The sequence below is a fragment of the Phyllostomus hastatus genome, unplaced genomic scaffold (assembly GCF_019186645.2).
Source record: "Phyllostomus hastatus isolate PE091 unplaced genomic scaffold, TTU_PhHast_1.1 phas_scaffold_585, whole genome shotgun sequence".
NCBI lineage: Eukaryota > Metazoa > Chordata > Mammalia > Chiroptera > Phyllostomidae > Phyllostomus > Phyllostomus hastatus.
The window spans coordinates 18,936,862-18,960,456 of record NW_025334037.1 but is presented as its reverse complement, the minus strand read 5'-3'; the positions used below and the strand labels follow the sequence as shown (position 1 = coordinate 18,960,456).

The following is a 23,595-nucleotide window of genomic DNA, read 5'->3' as shown; positions in this document are numbered from 1 at the left end:
ATGTTAAGGACGGTATAGGAAATGGAGAGCCAAAGGACTTACATGCATGACCCATGGACATGAACTAAGGGGGCAGGTTGCAGGAGGCAAGAGGGTTACCAGGCAGAAGAGGGCAATGGGGGAAAAACCTGAAACAACTGTAATAACACAATCAATAAAATATATTTTTTTAAAAAGAAAACAAGTGAAGTGTACATCACAGAGGGCTATTAAAATAAAGTTAAAAATCATAAAAACACAGCCGTAATAGAAAGGGGAAATTATTCCTGTTTTGCTTCATGGACTTCTCTTTCATTGAATTTTTCTTAGAGTGAGCATTCATTACTATCACAATTTTAAAAACATTAAATCAAATCATTTTTCATTTAGTATACTGGTTTTTGCATATATTCAAAATTTTTGTGATCCAATGTTTTCTCATGCAAGAAACAGCTGTTCTTTTAATGTCAAAGTTTAGCACATATTAGATTCTCTCTCCTAAGTAACACAATCTCACCATACCTACTGATGCCTAAATTATTCACTGGCCAGTGAACTGGCACTTTTCCATGGCCACAGACACTGTTAATAACAGGGTGCTGAATTCCATTCACAGGAAAATGCTAAAGACTCAGAAATAAATAGGCACAAACATTCTGAAGTGTGTGAGGTCAGGACTGACATCTAATCCATGGTATCACTGCATTCCATTCATCCATGATACCATATGCATCTTAAAGACAAAGCTATACATAGCACAAAGAAAAACACTAATAACTCTAAAAGTACAGGCTTTTAACTCAATGTAGGAAAAATCACAAAAGTCTTCCTTTTAACCTATGAATAACTATTTAAGTTACAAGCAATTCTAGAATATGGTCATTCAAACCTGATATAAAACTGCAAATCAGCCCAGCTTATATGCCATTATCCATATCACATATTTCACATCTACAATTTACAGAATTACGTCACTTGTTGACTAATCTTTTACAAATGTTTCTAACCTATGCCTGACTGGTATTACTTAGCATTTCTATATTATTATCTTACAACCTAATATCACACCTAAAAGGCAAGAGGATCATAGGATACCAACTATAACCCATTAGGATACAAACATACAAAGTTACGTTGCCTCCTCACAAATCATATGCAGGGGTGGGCAAAAGAAGGTTTATAGTTGTTTGTATGGAAAAATACATCATACAATAATAAATATCAGTACACCAGAAACCTGTACAATTTTATCAACCAATGCCACCCCAATAAATTCAGTTTTTAAAAAAGGAAAAAAAGAGTAAATAATACAAGAATAAGAGTCAATTCTGTGTTTCACAAACTCACAGCCATAAATCTACTTTTGTCCGCTTGTGTATTACTAAATCATTCAGTAACAGAATTAGGATTAAAATTCAGAATTCCTAGTCTTCTGGTTCTACCCAAATTCCATCCTATTATTCATGTTGCTTCTTCTTCATATTACTAAAATCATTTATTGAATCATAAGCACCAGTTTATCATTATATAAAAAGAACTAAGTAAGAAATTATCTTAGAGGAATTAATAGGGAGAATAAACTATGAACTCTTTAAAATATGGGAAATTATTATGTGGGAAACATTATTTTTTCATTTCATCTCACAAGGATGGAGTAAAATAAGAGAAATTGGGAGGGAAAAAATTAGAAGTTACAAGTGCCTTGGCATATACAAATTGTAGAATTTTAGAACTGAAAGGGTCTTAGCTAACCTTTAAAAGATCTAATACTTAGAATATTCCAAAGTTGTTTTCAAATGGACAGGACTTAGTACACGGCAAAGTAGTTGTATTTTCTCTCCTCTCCCTTTTTACAAGGAGTTTAGTTCCTCAGGTACTTAAGAGACCATGTCTAAAATACAGCTCCCTGGCCCTGGCTGGTGTGGCTCAGTGGATTGAGTGCCAACAGCCTGTGAACCAAAGGATCATCACTGGTTTGATTTCCATTTCCAGTCAGGGCACATGCCTGGGTTGCATGGACCAGGTAGGAGGCAACCACACAGATGTTTCTATCCCGCCCGCTCTACCTCCCCTCCCCACCCCTCCCCTCCCCTCTGTCTAAAAATAAATAAATAAAATCTTTAAAAAAAAAATAAAATACCCCCTGGCACAGAGCCCAAGGAGAATGCTTTAAGCAAAATACTACTATACTCTGTTCTAATACTTCAGAATTTGAAACATAGATATATTTATACTCCTCAGATAAAATACATGCACCTAATCCACTTGTTAACCAAGTTTCTTATGGTTAGCAGAATGACTGTATTATGTGAATGGGGGTACCAATACATTAGATTTCTGGTTACCAACGGAGAAAGTTTTTAACAATGAAAGATGCCTGGAAAACGGGGGGGCGGGGATTATTTCAGGTAATTCTCAAAATTTTCCGATATAGACACAAAATAAAAACCAGAGAAGACTGAACTCATGGCCCTAGAAAAATACCTGATTCTATAATATACCTGTTTACTAAAAAAAGATGTTTATGTCTTTCCCACACAATTTAGGTACCATGAGTATAAGCAGGACCCAGCTTCAGAAAGTCTCCTGTGATTACTGAAAAGAGTTCAAGATGGAGGAATAGGTGGACGCATCATACCTCCTCGCACAACCAAGATTAGAACAACAATAAATTACAACAATAATTTACAGATCGAATAACACCCAGAACCGACAGAGGATTTATCTGAATGGAAATCGGGCAGCCAAGAAGTTGAAGTAGACCCATACGTCCAGACTGGGAGGAGATGACGAGCCGGGCGGGCACGGGGCGGGCGTGGGACTGGCGCGGGTCGGCAGCGCGCAGAGGTCGGGGAAAATTTGGCGCGAAATCAGCGCAACAGCCATCCGGGGCGCAAGAACGCAGCGGTGATCCCTGAGTACACAAGCTGCGGCTGGCGGACCCAGTGAGGCAGCGATTGTGGACCAGGGCAGAGCTCGCAGCCCAGGAGCCCAGAGAAGGGTCTGAGCCCAGGAGAACGGAACTACCGCCATTGTTCCCTCCCGCCCCGCCCCCGCCCCCACATATAACGTCACAATCTAGCGACTGGGGTGCCCAGCCCCAGTGAACACCTAAGGCTCCGCGCCCCCCACGTAACAAGAGCGGCCAGACCGGAAAAAAAAAAAGGAGAGGCAGGGAAAGACATGTTTCCAACAGAGCAGATCAGTCCCCCAGGACTCATCCTTTTGAGGGACCAAGAAATAGCCAATCTATCAGATGCACAGTTCAAAACACTGGTGATCAGAAAGCTCACGGAATTGGTTGATTTTGGGTGCAATTTACATGAAAGGATGCAGGTTACCATAAAAGAGATGCAGGAAGATACGCGGAGGAGAGCCAATAGTGAAAGGAAGGAATCTGAGTCTCAAAACAATACAGTGGACCAGAAGGAAGATAGAATCAACCAAGTAGGAAAGCATGATGAAATAAGAATTCAAAAAAATCAAGGAAAAGCTTAAGAGCATCCAGGACACCTTTAAACGTTCCAACATCCGAATTTTAGGGGTACCAGAATGGGAAGGGGAAAAGCAACAAATTGAGCACGTATTTGAACAAATAATAAAGGAGAACTTCCCCAATCTGGCAAAGGGAACAGTCTTCCAAGAAATCCAAGAAGCTCAGGGAGCCCCAAAGAAGTTGGATCCAAGAAGAAACACACCAAGGCACATCATAATTACATTAGCCAAGGTAAAAACGAAGGAGAGAATCCTAGAAGCAGCAAGAGATAAGGGGACAGTAACCTACAAAGGAGTTCCCATCAGACTATCAGCTGATTTCTCTAAAGAGATCTTACAGGCAAGAAGGGGCTGGAAAGAAATATTCCAAGTCATGAAAGACAAGGACCTACAACCCAAATTGCTCTATCCAGCAAAGCTCTCATTTAGAATGGAAGGGCAGATAAAGTGCTTTTCAGATAAGGTCAAGTTAAAGGAGTTCATCATCACCAAGCCCTTATTTTATGAAATGCTAAAGGGACTTATCTAAGAAAAGAAGATAAAGAAAAGACATGTATAGTAAAAGGACAGCAAACTCACAATCATTAACAACCACACCTAAAGCAAAACCAAAAAAAACTAAGTAGACAATTAGAACAGGAACAGAAGCACAGAAATGGAGGGCACATGGAGGGTTAGCAGCAGGGGGGTGGAAGGAGGAGAGAGGGGGAAAAGGTATAGAGAATAAGTAGCATAGAATGTAGGTTGAAAATAGATAGGGGGAGGGCAAGAATAGTATGGGAAATGTAGAAGCTAAAGAACTCATAAGTATGACACATGGACAGGAACTAAAGGGGGGAAACGTGGGTGGGAGATGGGGTACAGGGTGGAGGGGAGAGAAGGGGGAAATGGGACAACTGTAATAGCATAATCAATAAAATATATTAAAAAAGAGTTCAAAGTGAGGCTAAACAAATATATTATAATATTACTAAAAGTAATACATGTATAGGTAGGAGGTTACATTAGAAAACATCAAAAAAGTCTGCAGCTATAGAGTTAATCAAAAGCAAATCATAAAACAGAGTATCTTCTGTGACCCTATTTTTATTTAGTTATCTTAATACATGATTTTTAAAAAGTGGTCATTTCTATGGGACAAACATTAACAGCTGATTTGGAGGAATATGAAACAAATCAGCCTAAAATAATTTAATTTAAAAACAAAATCTTATGATTTAGTTCTTAAAAAATCTTTTAAAGACTATATTTCACTTCCTCTGATTTGGTCATTCAATTCAGTAAGTACTAGAAGAAAACAGGGTGAATGCCTCTTTAAACTCAATATGGGGAAAGAATTCTAACTATGACTTAAAAGCCAGAAGCTATAAAGACTGATCAAATTGACCACACGCACGAAAAAATTTACAAGGAAAAAAAAAAAAACCTGAATAAAGATGACTGACAAAATGAAAAAAAACTGCTATATATATGGTTAATATTCCTTATATATAAAGAAATCTTAAAAATTGAGAGACAGAGGACCAAACTCTTCTTTTTTTAATCCTTACCAGAGGACTTCTTTTTTACATTGCTTTTAGAGAGAAAGGAACAGAAACACCGATATGAGAGAGAAGCACTGATTGGCTGCCTCCCATGTGCATCTGGACCAAGGATCATATGCATCCAGACCGGGGATCAAACCTGCAACCTAGCTATATGTCCTGACCAGAATCAAACCCACAAGCTTTCGTTTTCAGGAGGATGCTCCAACCAACCAAACCACACTGGCCAGGGCAAAAGGACCAAATTCTTGACAGAAAAATGAGCAAAGGACATAAACAGGTAATTCACACACACACACCCCACACAAGCTTTAAATGACCCTTAAACATAAGATGTTTAAATTCATTCATAACAAGGGACATGCTAATTAAAACTACATAGGTATACCAATTAATTGGCAAAATATTTTTTAAATGACTACATATCCTGTTGGTAAGGCTACAGAGAAATAGGCACTATCATATATTGTATGCCGCAATGGAAATTGGAAGAATCCTTACTGAAAGGAATTTGGCAATATTTAACCAAACTACATATTCATGTGCCTTTTCACTAAATAATTCCACTTCTTGAATTTTACCTTAAAAATAAAATTCCAAAAATGTAAAAATATGTGTGCATAAAGTTATTCCTTTTCTGTGACGGGGTGGCCTAAACAGACATTGATTCTCACAGCTGTGGAGGCTAGAAGTCTGAAGCTGGGGTATGGTAAGGCCATGCTCTTTCTCAAGGTTCTAGAGGAGGATCTTTTCTGGCCCCTTCTAGCTTCTTCTGGTGACTCCAGTATTACATAAAGTCATTCTCTGCAATTGTTTGTAAACACTGATAAACACTATGTCAACAATTAGGGAAGTAGCTAATAAACGATGGTAACCCACACGATGAAATACAATTCAGCAATAAAAGAGAATGAGAACTACCTCTATGAATGGCATAAAGCTATTTCCAGGAAACACTCTAAAGGGAAAACAGCGAAGTGCAAATGGGTGTCTATAATATGTTATCTTTCCTGGAAGAAAGGGGAGTGGAAAAATAGACACCGATCTGCTCATTTGTATCCCTCACCAAACACACACACACACACACACACACACACACACAAATAATGAACCAGAAACTAATAATACTGGTCACCGAAATAGGCTGGGAAGGAATGACACGGAATGGATGGTGAGGGCAGGGTAGGACATTTGACACTTCTGAGATAACCTTTTGGAATAGATCTGATTTTTAGACCCATGTTAATATTTCATATAGTCAAATAAATAAACAAAACAGTACATGGGGGACTAAAAATGAATTACAAATAAATGAACTTATTTATTTCAAATAAGTAACAATCACACTGAAGGCGGAGCAGAGGAGACTTGGGGAACGACCTACTTAGGTAACTCTGATACACAGTTATTTTGACCACATACTCCAAGTCTAAGGCTAAAAGACTAAAAGAGCTATAAATAAATGTACCCTGGTTGGCAAATTAGCAGTGGTATTGGCTGGCAATTCCAAAACTACTTTAAATGTATTCTATAGTAATAAGTAAGTATTGAGCAAGTAAGTAACATATTACGGATAATAAGAGCCAAATTTCTTGGTGTCATAGAAGAGATTACAAATAAAGGAAAAAGGGTCAAGTGAATGCTGAGGTGTTAGAACTGGACAAGTTAGTACAAATTCACGATTTTACTATATAAACAGATAGACACAGAACCACACACACACACACACATTTTCTAACTTTCCCATTCAAAGGGCATAAAAGCAATAACGCCCTACTACTAATGAGCACATCTGGATCACATTCAGATCTTGTTTTCTAAATAGCATTCTCCAATGCAAGGAGTCACAGCTCCACAGAGAAATGGCCAAGTCCAGGGCTGAGGCAGAAACAGGACAAATGAAGCCTGGAGCACCACAGGGTGCCGGAAAGCAGGCACTCAAGGAAGGACAGGGACAAGTGAAAGGGACACAATGGCAAGCTTAAAGAGGCTCTTGCTGGATGGTTCAGGACAATTATGCAGCAAAATAATGACAAATAACAGATTATAACCCACTGAATATGAATCTATGAGTTCATACAGAGAAACTAACAAATGAACAAAAAATAAAATAAAAGTGAAGGAAAGCTCTTCCTTATAAAGGAATAATGAAATTAGAAAGTCATCATTTCCCAACCCCACACTTATAATTGTTTAAGGGTATGTTCATAAATGGATACTGAACTTGATCACTGAAAATAAGATGAGAAACTATATACGTGAAGAGTTTCTAAATATCTCTCCACCAATGCTTATTAATTACAAAGGAAAATAAAACCTTACAGTGGAAAAGTCCGGCAGTCACCATCTCAACCAAGTGATCAAAGTTAACATTACCAGTAACAGGACAAATTAACATCAGACACCTCCCAACATGTGAGAACACATCACTTCTGTGAGGTTATTCCAAAAACACATAACCTTAAAATACCAAACAAACCCACACTGGGGAACATTCTACAAAATAACTGGCCAAAAGTGTCAATATCATTAAAGGCAAAGAAAGAACTAAGGAATTAAAGACACACCCATGGCAAATAATTCAATGTGTGTCTGCACTAAAGAGACATGCATGGTAAATAATGCAGTGTGTGATGTTGGATTGAATGCAGGGCCAGAAAAAACTCATTAGTGAGACAAATGGAAAAATCTGACTAAAGTCTTAAACAGACTACTATTATTAAACTGATTTTAATTTCACCAACTTAAATAGCATTTTGAATAGTTCAAACAGTTCATCACATCAATAACATTAGCTCTGGCTGCTGTGGCTCAGTGGATTGAGCACCACCTTGTAAACAGGAAGGTCACTGGTTTGATTCCCCATCAGGGCACATGCCTGGGTTGCAGGCCAGGTCCCCAGTTGGGGACATGCAAAAGGCAGCCAAACAATGATGTATCTCCCTCTTTTTCTCCCTCCCTCCCTCTCTCTGTAAAAATAAATAAAATCTTTTTAAAATGCCACTAATATTAAATTGATGTTAACTGATGATGCTATTGTTCAGGAAAGACACACTGAATTATTAGAGGTAAAGGGGTTTCACTCTGAAACTTACTCTCAAATATTGTATGTGTGTATGTGTGTTCACATAGAGAAAGAATAGGTGATAAAACTAGGTTGGTAAAATATTTAAATTTGAAACATTTAGAGAATCTAAGTGATGGGTATACAGGAATTCACACTATTTTTACAACTTTTTTGGTACATCTAAAATTATTTCAAAGTAAAAAGTGAAGAGAAAAAAAAAAAGTAAGTCCATTCCGATACTCTCTCCCCCTGTTCTTTTCAATCAGAGTGCTTTATTTTTGGGGGTTGTCTATCCATTAGACTGGAAGCACCATAGTGGTGGGTCTATATTACTGCTCCTCAATGTACAACTAGCACCCAGCATAACACTTTTACACTTATGGGCACTAAATACTTTTGTTAGGACTTTATTCATGTTTTATTTTTTAGAGAGAGGAGAAGGGAGGGAGAAAGAGGGAAACATCAATGTGTGAGAGAAACATTGATCGGTTGCCTCTTGCATGCCCCCACCTGGGGACGTGGCCCAAAACCCAGGCATGCAACCTGATTGGGAAATGAACAGGTGACCTTTTGGTTTGCAGTCCAGTGCCCAACCCACTGAGCACTGAGCCAGGACTATGCACTAAATATTCTGAATAAAGGCCTTCGTCATGGACCACAGTGCAGTCTTCTATACATGTATCTTTTCACTGACACAATTTTAAGGTCTCCATCAGCCCATAAGTGGGTACATAAAATGTGGTACATCAATATAAGGGAATGGTATTTGACAACAAAAGAAATGAAGTACTGATACATGCTATAACATGTGTGGTTCACATCAAGGTTCAATGGATGAACCTTGACAACATGCTAGGTAAAAAAGTCAGTCAAAAGGGACCACATATTGTATAATTACATGTGTATGCAATGCCCAGAATATTTGGTTGCCTAGGCCTGAGGGGATGGGAAGAGTGGGGAAAGATGCTAAAGGGTGAAGGAGTGGGGGAGGGACTGGGTTCTTTTAGGGGTAAGGAAAATGTTCTTACATTGATTGTGGTGATGAAGTACAACTGTGAATACACTAAAACTCACTGACTTGTACACATTAAATAAGAAACCCATGGTATATGAATTATTATCTCAATAAAGCTGTTTTTAAAAAATACTTTAAGAGCTCTGCCAAAATTTTTATTTGGAGGCCTGATATATGTAGTAAGTCATCTGCATCTGTGACCACAGTGTATGGCATTGAAAACCACTTCATTAAAAGATTTTCACAACCTTCTATTACAACATCTGCGGAACACAGCTGATAACTTTATAATTGTCTAATAAAGGTTCCCGAACAAAAACCCTTTATGACACAGAGATGAAATTGCTAGAAATTTCAGCCCAATACTGAGCTTTTGTTTGGGAAGGCTGGACGAGTGAGAGAGAACACCTATCCTTTAAAACTAGTCAACCCTAACTTCCCTACTCTGGAGGCTCTGAACCCTCAGATAAGACTCAATTCCCCCCTCTACCCATGGTGCTTCACACACACCTTATCCATTAAATGATGAAACCATATTTTTTTTAATTTTTAAAGATTTTATTTATTTATTTTTAGAGAGAAGGGAAGGAGAAAGAGAGGGAGGGAAACATCAATGTGCGGTTGCCTCTTGAGTGCGCCCCACTGAGGACGTGGCCCGCACGTGGCCCAGGCACGTGCCCTGGCTGGGAATTGAACTGGCAACCCTTTGGTTTGCAGGCTCGTGCTCAATCCACTGGGCTACACCAGCCAGGGCTGATGAAACCATATTTTAATCACCTCTGTATCCCTAGCACTTAGCACAGTGCAGACACCTGAAAAGAGCTCAACAAAAATTGTGAGTGTGAATTTGGACCTGTCTGACTTGTACAAGCCTCAGTTTTCTACTTATTAAATTGGAATTCCACCAATGGTCATACCTAACTCATAGGGATGAAACATGAGAAACGAAGGAAATAAACGTACAATACTTGAAAAAAATGATGCAGTATATATACATGGTCTCCTAGTATTATAAAATACCGTGTATAAAATATTAGTTATTATTTGGGGGCCATTCTATGTACCTTTATTTTATTCCAGGAACATTCTCTTTGGAAATTAAGGATCTAATAAGGCATGAGGGGGTGAGAACGCCCTAAACAAAAACTGATAAGCCTAATAGTTTACCATTAATTACAGGCCTTTCTTCAACTATTACATGCAATATAGAAAGCATTGTTTACTTCAACAACAATTCATGCTAAGTTACTTAGTACGGTAGCAAAGAATACAAGTGCTATACAAGTTACTTCACAGCCTACTTTCTTGTCTCTGTGTTCAAAAATGACTCAGAACCACAGGCTAAAATTTATATTTAAAAAAGAAGATATTCATGACCTGAATGTTGCCACCACACATCATAAATACAGCACCTTCTGCTGCTAAAACCTTTTATGCATTCAAGAGCCTAATGTGTTCTTGACAGAAACCATACTCAAGCAGCTGAATTTAGAACATGCTGACCTTGAGCAAATCAACGCCCTTAGCATGTACTTCTGGCTTATATCACCACAAGAGCTAGACAGCCTCACCATCTATAGTAGTCAACAATTTCTGGCCACTGTCCCCTGTCTATTTTAAGATATCCCTACTACATTTCTGTGTTGTACAGTTCAAAGAAATAAAATCACACACAAACCTGTGTTTAAACATAAATCGTTTACCTTGGAATCTGGGGTATGTGTGTTCCTACTGTGATTAGCTCAAAAATATTTAATTTGGTAAGTTTCCACTTCCTGACTTTATTTTTTAAAAACAACATATTTTTAAAACACAACATATTTTTAAAACAAAGAGTAAAAAATCAAGCATAAGACTTTTTATTTATCGCCTAATCAGATTTATAAGTAAACTCTTTCATAAACGAATCCAGATTTGGTAATGTTTTAAAATACAAACTGCAAAAAACATTGAAAAAAATAATGGTTACTGCTATTTACACTACATATTAAGATAGTATCTGACTATGGACTATAGTACATTTTCACCAGTCTATCTTAATATTTACTAAATCTTCTAACTCTTGAATCTAACTGACATAAGGCCTAATTTCAATTGTTTTTATCAACCAACATCAAACATCATTCACCAAACTCTTAGCACTACACTGTTTACAAATAAAAACCTTTTTTCTCATTCTAAACACAGAATCTGTAATTTAGCATAGTAATTATATAGCTTCCAAAATTCAGGCAGATTATTTACTTGAAAATTTAATATAAAAACTAATTAGAAACTACTAATTTCCTTAGCAATTACTCATAGCTTTTCTTTTTTCAACACCAACAGAGGCTAATATTTGTGCAAAGGCCTGCTACTAGCAGAAACCATTATCATAAAATATTTAGGACTTGAGATTGCTTTTTAAAGAATTTTCTTTACTCTCTTGAAATATTTTATTTTATTATTTTTAAAAGATTTTATTTATTTAGTTTTAGAAAGAGGGGAAGGGAGGGAGAAAGAGAGGGAGAGAAACATCAGTGTGTGGTTTCCTCTCAGGTGGCCCCCACTGAGGACCTGACCTGCAACCCAGGCATGTGCCCTGACAGGGATTGGAACTAGCGACCCTTTGGTTTGCAGCCTGAGCTCAATCCACTGAGCTACACCAGCCAGGGCCTCTTGAAATGTTTTATAACAGACAATGTTAAGTATAAAAATTAAATAAAGTTTTTTTCTTTTTTACTCTGATCCAGAAATTTTCAAATATAAGAAAGGGAATCTAAGTATCACATGGACTAAATCTGATATGCAGAATAATGCAGGCCTCAAATAAAATGAAGTCATTTACTAACAAATGAACTAAATATAGTGCCCAAGCCGCTGGAGCCCGGGGGCTTATACAATATGCTAGCTGACTGCTAAAAGCTCTTAAGACAGAATCCACAGAGTACAAAGGGAAGGAAAAAAACACTACCATTCTTTTCATGCTGTTAAATAAGATTTTAAAATGTGTCCAGAAAAAAATTAACTAAAAGCTAATCTTATATTCCACTAAATTGAAAATAAAGCTTGTCAGGGGAACAAAGAATCACATAAATCTAATTATATGAGATATTAGCACTCACTACCCTGCCACACTATAATAATTTTTAAACCATCTAGTAGGTTTAAGAACAGTATCTAGCACTCTCATACTACAAAAACAATCATATAATCAGGAATGTACTAAAGGGTAAATGAGTCTATAGTCCTAATTTCTAATAATCACCAAGTGATGTAAACACAGAAATCTTCTGATGTCCTACTAGTAGGGCATATGTTTCGAATTGATTTTTTTAATGTATGTCTTTATTTAAATAAAGTTGATATACAATCTTGTAGTGGTTATTGGTTTCAGGTATACAATATAGTGACTCAAAACTTTTATGCCTTACAATGTGATCATTACACTAATTTGAGTAATCACAATCATCTGGCACCATATAAACTTACCACAATATTATTGATTATATTCACCTTGCCTTTTCCACCTGTCCCCCCACCCCTCTATTCTGGTCTCTGTGTCCATGAGTCTGTTTCTGTTTTGTTTTGTTCTTTTAGATTCCATATATAAGTGAAACCACATGGGACTTTATCTTTCTCTGCCTGGCTGACTTCATTTTTAACATAACATTCCATTGTGTACATACTACATCTTCTTTATCCATTTGTCTATCAATGGACACTTAGGCTGCTTCCATATCTTGGCTATTTTAAATAATACTGCAATGAACATAGGTGTGCATGTGTCTTCGAATTAGTGTTTTCCTTTTCTTTGGATACTGACTCAGAGGTGGAACTGCTGAGTCATATGGTACATCTATCTTTAGTTTTTTGAGAAAGCTTCATTCCGTTTTCCACAGGGACCACAGCAGTCTGCAGTCCTGCCAACAGTGCACAAGGGTGTTCTTTTCTCCACATCTTGCCAACACATTACCTGTTGACTTTTTGATAACAGCCATTCTGACATGCAAAGTGGTATCTTGTTGTTTTGATTTGCATTTTCCTAATGAACAACGATGTGGAGCATCTTTCCATATGTCTGTTGGCCACCTGTCTGTCCTCAGTTGGAGAAATGTCTATTCATGGCCTCTGCTCATTTTTCAATCCGTTGCTCATTTTTAGTTATTGAATTGTATGAGTTTCTTACATATTTTAAGTATCATTTATTAGATATATCATTTGCAAATATATTTTATTCAATAGGTTGCTTTTGTTTGGTTACCTTCACTGTGCAGAAACTTTTTAGTTTGATGTGGTCCCATTTGTTTATTTTTGCTTTTATTTTCCCTTGCTTGAGGGGACATATCCAAAAAGTTGTTACACACACTTTTTGTGTAAAAGTTGTCATACACACTGATGTCAAAAAGTATATTTCCTATGTTTTCTCCTAGGAGTTTTATTCCAAGCCTTACATTTAAGTCCTTAACCCCAGTTGAGAATAGTCTAGTTTCTTTTTTTTTTTTTTTGCATGTCATCTGTCTAGTTTACCCAACACCAGTTGAGGACACTGTCATTACTTCAGTGTATCTTCTTACATCCTTTATTACAGATCGGTTGACGATACCAGCTCTCTACTGTTCCACGGATCTGTTTTTGTGTCAGTACCATACTGTTTTGATTATCATAGCTTTGTAGTAGTTTGAGATTGGGAAGCATATTTCCAACTCTGTTCTTGTTTCTCAAGATTGCTTTGGTTATTCATTGTCTTTTTTGGTTCCATGTAAATTTTAGGATTATTTGTTCTGGTTCTGAGAATAATTACATTGGTATTTTGCATTGAATCTGTAATTTGCTTTGGGTAATAAGGTCATTTTAACAACTTTAACCCTTTCAATCCATAAGCATGGTATATCCTTCCATTTGTGTCTCCTTCAATTTCTTTCTTCAGAGTCTTACAGTTTTCAGAGCACAGGTCTTTCGCCTCCTTGGTGAGGTTTATTCCTAGGTATTTTATTCTTCTTGATGCAACTGTAAATGGGATTGTTTTCTTCATTTCTCCTTATGGTTGTTAGTTATTACTGTACAGGAATGTGATAAATTTCTGTATATTAAATTTCTGTCCTCCTACTTCACTAAATTTTTATTCTATTAATTTCTGGGTAGACTCTTTAGGATTTTCCATATATAGTATTATAGTATTATTATATGTCATCTGCAAATATAAACTGTTTTACTTCCTTGCCTATTTGGATGCCTTTTATTTTTCTTGTTTGGTTGCTATGGCTAGGACTTCCAGTACTATGTAAATAATCAAGGTAAGAGTGGACATCCTTGTCTTGTTCCTGATCTTAGAGGAAAAGCTTTTAGCTTTTCACTACTCTATGATATTAGATGTGAGTTTGTTATAAACAGCATTTAATAAGTTGAGCTAAGTTCTTTCTATACCCACTTTATTCCGTTTTATCACAAATGGATTAAATTGTCATGTGTTTTGTGCATCTATTGAGATAATCATGTGATTTTTTTACCCTTCGTTTTGTTAGTGTGATGAATTACATTGTTTTATAAACATTGAACCACCCTGGAATCCCTGATATAAATCCCACTTGGTCATGGTATATAATCCTTTTAATGTACTGTTAAATTTGGTTTGTTAATATTTCATTGAAAATTTTGGCATCTATATTATCAGAGATATTGGCTGGTAATTCTTTGTAGTGTCTTTGTCTGATTTTGGTATCAAGGTAATGCTAGCCTCACAGAATGAGTTTGGAAGTGTTCCTTCTTCAATTGTTTTGAAATAGTTTGAGAAGCTACTAATTATTCTTTAAATGTTTGGTAGAATTCACCTGTAAAACCATCTGGTCCTGGGCCTTTGTTTGTTGGAAGGGTTTTTTTTATTATTACTGCTTCAATTTCATTGATAGTAATTGGTCTACTCATATTCTGTTTTTCCCTGGTTTAGTCTTGGAACGTTGTACATTGCTAAAATTTTATCCATTTCTTCTAGACTGTCAAATTTGTTGACACATAATTGCTCATAGTATTCTTTAATAATCCTTTCTTTGTATTTCAGTGGTGTCAGTTGTAATACCTCCTCTTCATTTCTGATTTTATTTGTGTTCTGTCTTTTCTGCTATGAGTCTGGCTAGCAGCTTATTGACTTTATTTCTTTCAAAAATTCAGCTCTTAGTTTCATTAGTCTTTTCTACTGCTTTTCTATTTTCTATTTCATTTATTTCCACTCTGATCTTTGTCATGCCCTTCCTTCTACTTACTATGGGTTTTATTTGTTTCTCCTTTTCTAGTTCCTTTAAGTGTAAGTTTAGTTTGTTTATTTGGGATTTTTCCTGCTTTGCTGCATCCCATAGATTTTATAAGGTAGTTTTCACTTTCATTTATCTCTTAAGATAGTTTTTTATTTCCTGTTTGATTTCCTCTTCAATCCATTGGTGGTTTAGAAGAATGTTGTTTAATCTCCATGTATTTGTGTTTTTCCCATTTTTTTCCCTGTTGATTTCTAGTTTCATGCCATTACCGTCAGAAAAATATGCTTGATATAATTTCAATCTTCTTGAATTTATACAGATTTGTTTTGTGGCCTAGTGTGTGATCAATCCTAGAAAATGTTCTACATGCACTTGAGAAAAATGTATAACCTTCAGGCTTTGGGTGAAATGCTCTATAAATGTTTATCAAGTCAAACTTGTGTAATGTGAGACTTAAGGCCATTATTTTTCTGTCTAGATAATCTCCCACTGAGATCAAGTATTAAAGTCCCCAACTATTATAATATTACTGTTAGTTTCTGCCTTTATGTCCATTAACATTTGCTTCATGTATATATTTAAGTAGTCCTTGGCTGGGTGTGTAGAAATTTACAATCGCTATATCCTTTTCTTGGATTGACCCCTTTAAAATTATGTATTGTCTTCCTTTGTTTTTTTCTATATTATTTGTTTTGAAGTCTATTTTGTCTGATATGAGTATTGACCCCAGCTATATTTTCATTTCTATTTGCACAGAATATTTCTCCATCCCTTCACTTTCAGTCTAAGTGTGTCCTTTGATCTGATATGAATCTCTTGTAAGCAGCATACTGATGTGTCATTTTTAATCCACTCTGCCACCCTATGTCTCTTGAGAGAAGCATAACTTTTGTCATTTTCATCAGAATATATCTTGGTGTGGGTCTCTTTGGACTCACCCTTTTTTGGAACTCTCTGTGCTTCCTGGACCTGGATGTATGTTTTCTTCCCTAGATTAGGAAAGTTTTCAAATATTAGTTCTTCAAATATTCTTTCTGCCCATCTCTCTCTTGTCCTTCAGGAATCCCTATAATGCAAATGTTAGGATGCTCTATGTTATCCTAGAGAACTCTTACACTATCCTCATTTGAAATACTTTTTTGGTTTTGCTGTTCTCATTGGGCGATTTCCGGTATTCTGTCATCCAGACCACTAACCCATGCTTCGGTATTAACTAATCTGCTATCAATTCCTTTGAATGTATTTTTCATTTTGGCCATTATATTTTCCATCTGACTGGTTCTTTTTTATACCTTGTACATTTTTGTTTAAGTATTCTCTGAGCTCCTTGATTGTATTCTCAAGTTTGTTGAGCATCCTTATGACTGTGCCTTTGCATTCTGTACCAAGCAAATTATTTATTTCTATATCACCTAGCCTGGAGAGGCAGGTTTGGGTAGAAGTAGCCGGGTGTGTGCTAGTGTCCTTGCCCTTCTAATCTGGATGGGGTTACCTGATCCAAGCAGGGCCCCTCCGTGCACTCTTGGAATACCCTACCAAATTAACCATCTATGATCCCAGCTGTATCTGGGCAGGGTTGCTTTGCAAAATTGCATTTCAAGGCCCCACCACAGCCTCCCCTCTCCTGGTGGGGCAGGTCTGCCTGTGTGTGCACACCTCCGCACTTTGCCAGTTCTGCTCCCTTTCCAGGCAGAATTGCTCCTTGCACACTTGGCCACACCCTATTCTACAGGCAGCTCTGGGGGTTTGCACGGTTGCTTAAATTATCCAGTCAGAGCAGGGTTGAGGCAGGCTTGCATAAACACACACAATAGTACTTTGGTATTTCTGCTCCTCTGTCTATGGTGCAACAGTGATCTCAGCCAGACCCCCTCTCACCACACAGGGCAGCCCTGCCCAAGTGCCCTGTTGCTCTGTCTGCAGTAAAAGTAAGGTCTGGGTGGGGCTGCTCTGCGTGGCTTCCTAGCTCTTCCCTTTTCCCAGGTGGTGCATCCTTACATGTGCGCACAGCCGAACTTGGGTAGTTCTGAACTCTGTCTGGACTGCAGAGGCAGGGAGTGGTACTCCTGTACATGTGCATGCACAGCAGCACCCCTCTCACTATGTACAGATCTCTCCTGCCTGCATGCCCTGTTGCTTTAATTGTCCTCAATCAGAGTAGGGTCTGGACAGGGCTGGTCTGCATGCCTGTCCTGTTCCATCCTTTATCCAGGTGACATAGCCTTATATAAACACTCTCTGTCGGCAGGGGCAGGAACTCCTGCATGGGTGTGCACACAGCAGCACACCATTCATTCAGGACAGGGAAGCCCCGAGTGTGGATACCACAAACTTTTTCTAACCCCTCACAGTCTCTGGGCTGGGAAGCCCCACTTGTGCATGCACCCTGCTGCACCTGTTGGATCAATCTTCAGAAGAGGCCCCTTGTATACACACTATGGTGCTCTCCTGTTTCTGCTGGATTTGGATCCAGTACAGGTGCCTGGGGATGTGGTATAGCACCACACAGGTCTGCCAGAGAACCTGTGTGTGCTATATGAGGACGGAGCACCCACTTGCTATCCCGGTTCAGGGGAATCATAAATAATAGCATTCTCCAGCTCCTCCACTGGGTTACTCCCTCAGCTCCAAGAGGGCCCTGGTGGTTCCCCAACCTTATCTATGCGGTCAGTCAATCTTGCTCATTGTGCAGAGGCTGTTCAGTTAGCTCATAACTGTCTCTCAGGAAGATTTGCTCTAAACATTGGTGTACATTTGATGTATTCTTATGAAGGAGCCAGCACAGCATCTACCTATACCTGCACCTTGGACAAACTCTTGAAGGTGATTTTTGTAGTAGCTAATTATTTCTCTTTTATCTTGCCCTGGGTACTGAAGCACATATTTGGAAGAAGCTAATCACTGTTAGAAGATAATGCAAAGGCAGATGTTAACACTTGAAAATAACTACCCCTTTTGGGGCCTAAATTAATAATTCTCATGTTCTAAAAATTTCCATAAACTCATGTAGGCTGATGTGAAAAAATTTTCTCAAAACTATTCTCAAAATTTTCTCAAAATTATATAGTAAAACTATAAATTCAAATCATTTACATACATAAGAAGATATCTGGAATCTTGGTCATCATTGGCTACCCCATAAGAATATCTATTGTACTTGAGGTATTTTATTAATCGTGACATTGTAGCACTTTACCAACATGGAAATTATTTTCTTCTTTAAATTCTGTCCATAGCACTATAAATAGCATACAGGTGGAAAGAACCTAATAAAACTTCTTATTAAAAGATGGCCTGAACATTCATGGCAGCCATGCAAATCTTTTTTGAATTCTTATAATTTTTCTAAATGCTAAGTTATATTTGATCTACATATTGTTGATTTTAACAAATCAGTAATAAAAAGTTCTGTCTTTTTATTACTGATTTAAGAGAGAGAGGAAGGGAAGAAAGAAAGAGAGAAACATCAAAGTGAATAAGAAGCACCGATCAGTTGCCTCTCATATACACCCCAACCGGGGACTGCCTTTTGGTGTACAGAGACAATACTCCAACCAACAGGGCCACCTGGCCAGGGCAATAAACCAGTTCTCTTAAGTGCTGAAATGCCCAAAGATACATAAAAAAGGTATTGCACTATGAGACCTTTTCCAAAGTATTAAAACTTCTATTTGATCATCATTCCTTCAGGTCTTCTATTAACAATAAAAATAACACAACATCTTTCACATTGAACTTTGCAGTAAAGATTACTATTCTGCTTCAGCAGATTTTATGTCCAAATTTTAAAAATCATTTTAAAACCTCAAACCTGAACTGATCTTGTCTTGATTGCTTTCCTTATCTAAAGCAGTCTTTTTTCATCACACACAAGTTCATTTCAGTTAGCAGAAATTCAGCATTTATTTAATGACCAAAAAGTATTGTCACCTACCTGTAGTACCGAGACTGCAGATATGTTGAACAAACAGTCTTTGATACGTGACTGGCCGACCCAAAGTCTATTACTTTAACCCTGTAAGGCTGCCGAACAGGATCCACCAACATAATATTCTCTGGTTTGAGGTCAGCATGAATTAAACCAAGACTTTTCAGTTTTTTCAGTGCAGTGGCCACTTGTTGAAGAATGGGTCGAATTACTTTTAGTGGCAGGGGACTGAACTTATTTTGTTTCAGAAAGTCATACAAGTTTTGTTCCAGCATCTCAAAGACTAAACAGGTATGGTTACGGTGCTGAAAGCATTCATAAGCTCGTACAAAGTTATACTCATCAGCATTTTCAGTACTCAGTCTTGCTAATATGCTCACTTCTATTTGACCTTGACGTGCATAAGAAGGATGATTCTTCAAAATTTTGATTGCTACAATTTCATTTGTCCCTCTTTTCCAGCATTTGACTACCTGGCCAAAAGTGCCTCGACCAAGAAAATCAAGGACTTCGTAAGTATTTTTCATGGAGCATAAGACTTCATGCTGGACTAACTGATAGTCACCTTCCCCGGTGGTACAATTCTGTTTTGTTCCTGTGGTAGTCGTCACAACTGTCACTGGATTTCCCATGTTGGTTTGCAACATTGCAGGAAGTATGGACAATTCATCGACAATCTGCATTGCGCTGCTATGATTATCCAACTCCTCACTCTTGCGCTTCAATCCACATCGCTGAGGGCCTCCTAGGAAATGTAACCTATGTCTCCACGCCCCAATCTGAGGTGCCTCTACTTGAGCTTGCTGCGCCTGAGCTGCGATTACCTTTGTAGCACCCGCAGTGTTTTTTAGAACAACAGCACTTGTCTGCAATGAAAAGTTGTGTCCTCGAGGTCTGTTAAATGCTATCTTTGTCTGAAAAGCACTACCCTTCGTGACAGGATGAGAATTTCCAGCGTTTCTACCGTTCACATAGGTCCGTGGATAGTTTCTTTCCTGGAACACACGACTGCTTGGCTCTACTTTGAGTTTCTTCACACTACAAAAGGCACTTGACTGAGTTTGATAAACAAATGGTGGGTAAACCAAGACTTGTGAGGCCATACCTGCAAAAGAAAGAGAAAAGGAATATTAACTACAAAAAATTTAATTTTAAATCTCATGAAGAAAACTTTAAAAAGGATCAAATGCTTAATTTATAAAAACAATTAAATTCCATCGGGACTTTTTTTCCCTAGGAGAAAATAAGCATTTTCATTAGCTCTACTTTTTAGTTAGCTCTTCAGCTATTGAGTGTTGCAAAAAAGTCACTTCTATGACCCACACCCATAGAAACAGATTCAGAAAGACAAATGATGTAACTCACAGACAAGAATTTCTAAAGCAGCTATTACAAAAATATTCAAGGATTTAAACAAAAGCATAAGCACAAATAGGAGAGACTTGAAAAGCATTTTAAAATTGGAACTGGTGAGCCTGGAGAACCCTGCATACCATACATAGATGGTAAGAAAGCAACTTGGCAATACCTAGCAAAACTGCAAATGGATATGTCCCCTCATCCAGAATCAGTCAACTGTTTCACAGTTAGTACAAGAATATTTGTGCAGCAATGTGTAAAGAAACGCAATACTAGAAACAACCTAACATCCGTCTAAAAGGCGCTGGTTATATACACCTTGATAAATAACCATCTATAGTCTTTAAAAAAGAATGAAATCAATCTCTTTTACCCTACTAAGGCCTGATTCTGAAAATATTACTATTAGCCGAAAAAAACCCAAGATTTAGAAAAATGTGTAATATTTAAATATTTATTATCATGTGTGTTCAATGTAAAAAGCTGACTTATATGTGTATATATCTAAATATACATTGAATATCTGTACATACATTAAAAGTTTTTGGATATCTTTGCTTTAAAGTAACAAGAATATTAGGGGCAATTAGAAAGATTTGTTATTCACTGTACATCCTCTTTACCACTTTAATTTTTACTATGTATATGTACGACCTGTTCAAAAAGTTTTTAATCATCTGGGGAGCCTCTTAAAATATATACATTTCATATTTAGAGATAAAATAATATATCTGGGTTTTGATTCAAAATAACAGAAAATGGATAGAGATTTGGATTAAATAAGGTTAGCCATAAACTGTTCATTACAGTACCTTGATTATAAAAAGGAGTTCATTATACCATCCTAATTACTTTTGAGTATGTTGGCATTTTTCATTAATAAAAAGTGAAATCAATAAATAATGTATATATAAAACTCCACCCAGAAAAGATTCTGATCTGGAAGGTCTGTGGTGAGTTCCAGGCATCTGTACATGTACAAGCTCCTAAAAGTCATTTAGATTGACACTAACCTCGGAGACCCAGTGATCTAGTCTGTACAAAAATTAGGCAAATTCAAGTTCTACGAATTCAGGGCCCTCGTGTCTGAGTTGTCAACAAGAAGTCCTCGGGAATCGAATGCATACCACTCTAGGCCAATCCTTGTCATGCTAAATTAAGGTGTTCTGTGGACAACAGCTGAGATCCAAGTAAATGTCTTAGACATATTAAAGAAACCATGGCAATTTCTGAATCCTGCTGTCCCTACCTTTCCCTTCCCAACACACCAAACTAGAAGGCAATTTAGTTAAACCAAGGGCCCCAACCAAGGCCAACTAAAGGAAGCTTAGAAAAAGTAATTACTCCTCACCAACCAATAACCCAACCACTGCTCTGTGGGACCAATCTCAAAGGGGACTTCAGAAAATAAACAGATAGGATGTCACATAGTATACACAGCACATAAGAAGAAGGGGGTAGGAATGGTTATAACAACTAAAGATAGTTGTTATAATAGACCCCAAAAGACAATTCAAAATTACTAATTAACTTGACCACTGGGATTCCCTGGCATATCCAAGTATTTAGCCTTTCCCTTTTCCCACCCTCTATCAGATAAACTCATGACCTAGTAAGAGTATTTTATAGTACGTATTTTTTGAAGATTTTATTTATTTATTTTTAGTGAAAGGGGAAGGGAGGGAGAAAGAGAGGGAGAGAAACATTAATACACAGGAGAGACATCAACTGGTTACCCCTCACATGCCCCCAACAGGGGACCTGGCATGCAACCAAGGAATGTGCCCTGACCTGTAATCAACCCAGCAACCTTTCTGTTTGTGGGATGATGCCCAACCCACTGAGCCACATCAGTCAGGGTTTATGGTGCACATTTACAGATTTTACAGAGTACAGTATTCCAAGGAGCTGCTGAAGTCCACAGGGTCTGAAACATTCATTCAATAAAATACTATTTCCTATTATTTTTCATAGCCATATATATTATGTCATATCTCTGCAGCTATGTTATTCATGAATTTGTCATTTGTTCTTATCAACTAAGAAACTAAAGTTTTGAAATTCTACCCCTTTGTGAGCTACAGTTGCCTATAAAATACCACTTAGAGGATGGTGAAGACCCACGGTAGAGTACCCATTATGCTTCCCAATAATCTAAGGTACTTCAGCTTTGATTAATGGGCTTTATTTTCCACTCCTCTACAAAACTTTAAGACCCATCAGATTTCTATCCAAATTCTTCACATCCTTTTAAAATTACCAAAACAGCCATGTAACCAATATCGACACCTACAAGCACGGGTCTAACAGTGGCCAAAATAAAATTTATTTATTTTTATATTATACATATTACAAATCTTCTTAAAAAAAGAGGAAGCAGAGATTGAAATCTTTTACTATCTTACATTCATTAGCCAATATGAAAAATCTGAATCATTTTCTGCCAAATTTATACATTCTGTTTGTAATCAAGTTCTTCTTTCAAATTTGCTCTGATACCACAAACAGATTTAATTAAAGACAATAATGCCTTGCATTACCCGTAATTAACTTTCTTCTTTTACTTGTTCAATTCTCAATTTTTACATCTTTTTTATTGATTTGAGAGAGAGGAAATGAGAAAGAGAAGCATCAATGTTATTCAATTATGTATGCCAGTGACGCTTCACCTTGAGGAAAAACACCCAAACAACTGAGCCACACCAATCAGGGCCAATTCTGAAGTTTTAATTTTTTCTTATAAAAAAATTATAGTAGAGCCCTGGCTGGTATGGACCAGTGGATCGAGTGCTGGCCTATGAACTGAAAGATCGCCGGTCGATTCCCAGTCAAGGTTCCCTGGACTGCAGGCCAGGTCCCCAGCTGGGGATATGTGAGAGGCAACTGGTCAATCAATGCACATCGATGTTTCTCTCCCTCCCTCCCTCCCCCTCTCTCTAAATACAAATAAACTTTTAAAAAGTTGTGGTAGACTAAAT

At 37.4% G+C, this 23,595-nt stretch overlaps 1 protein-coding gene across 6 annotated transcripts in view; it reads right to left on the bottom strand.

Moving 5' to 3' along the window:
• HIPK3 (homeodomain interacting protein kinase 3) overlaps positions 1-23,595 on the bottom strand; it is a 93,813-nt gene that overhangs the window by 52,574 nt on the left and 17,644 nt on the right. For all 6 annotated transcript variants that reach the window (XM_045825166.1, XM_045825169.1, XM_045825170.1 and 3 more), the window contains exon 2: positions 19,265-20,363. In XM_045825166.1, coding sequence (XP_045681122.1) covers positions 19,265-20,361 — 1,097 coding nt within the window. In that variant the 5' untranslated portion in view covers positions 20,362-20,363. The remainder of the gene's footprint in view (positions 1-19,264; positions 20,364-23,595) is intronic.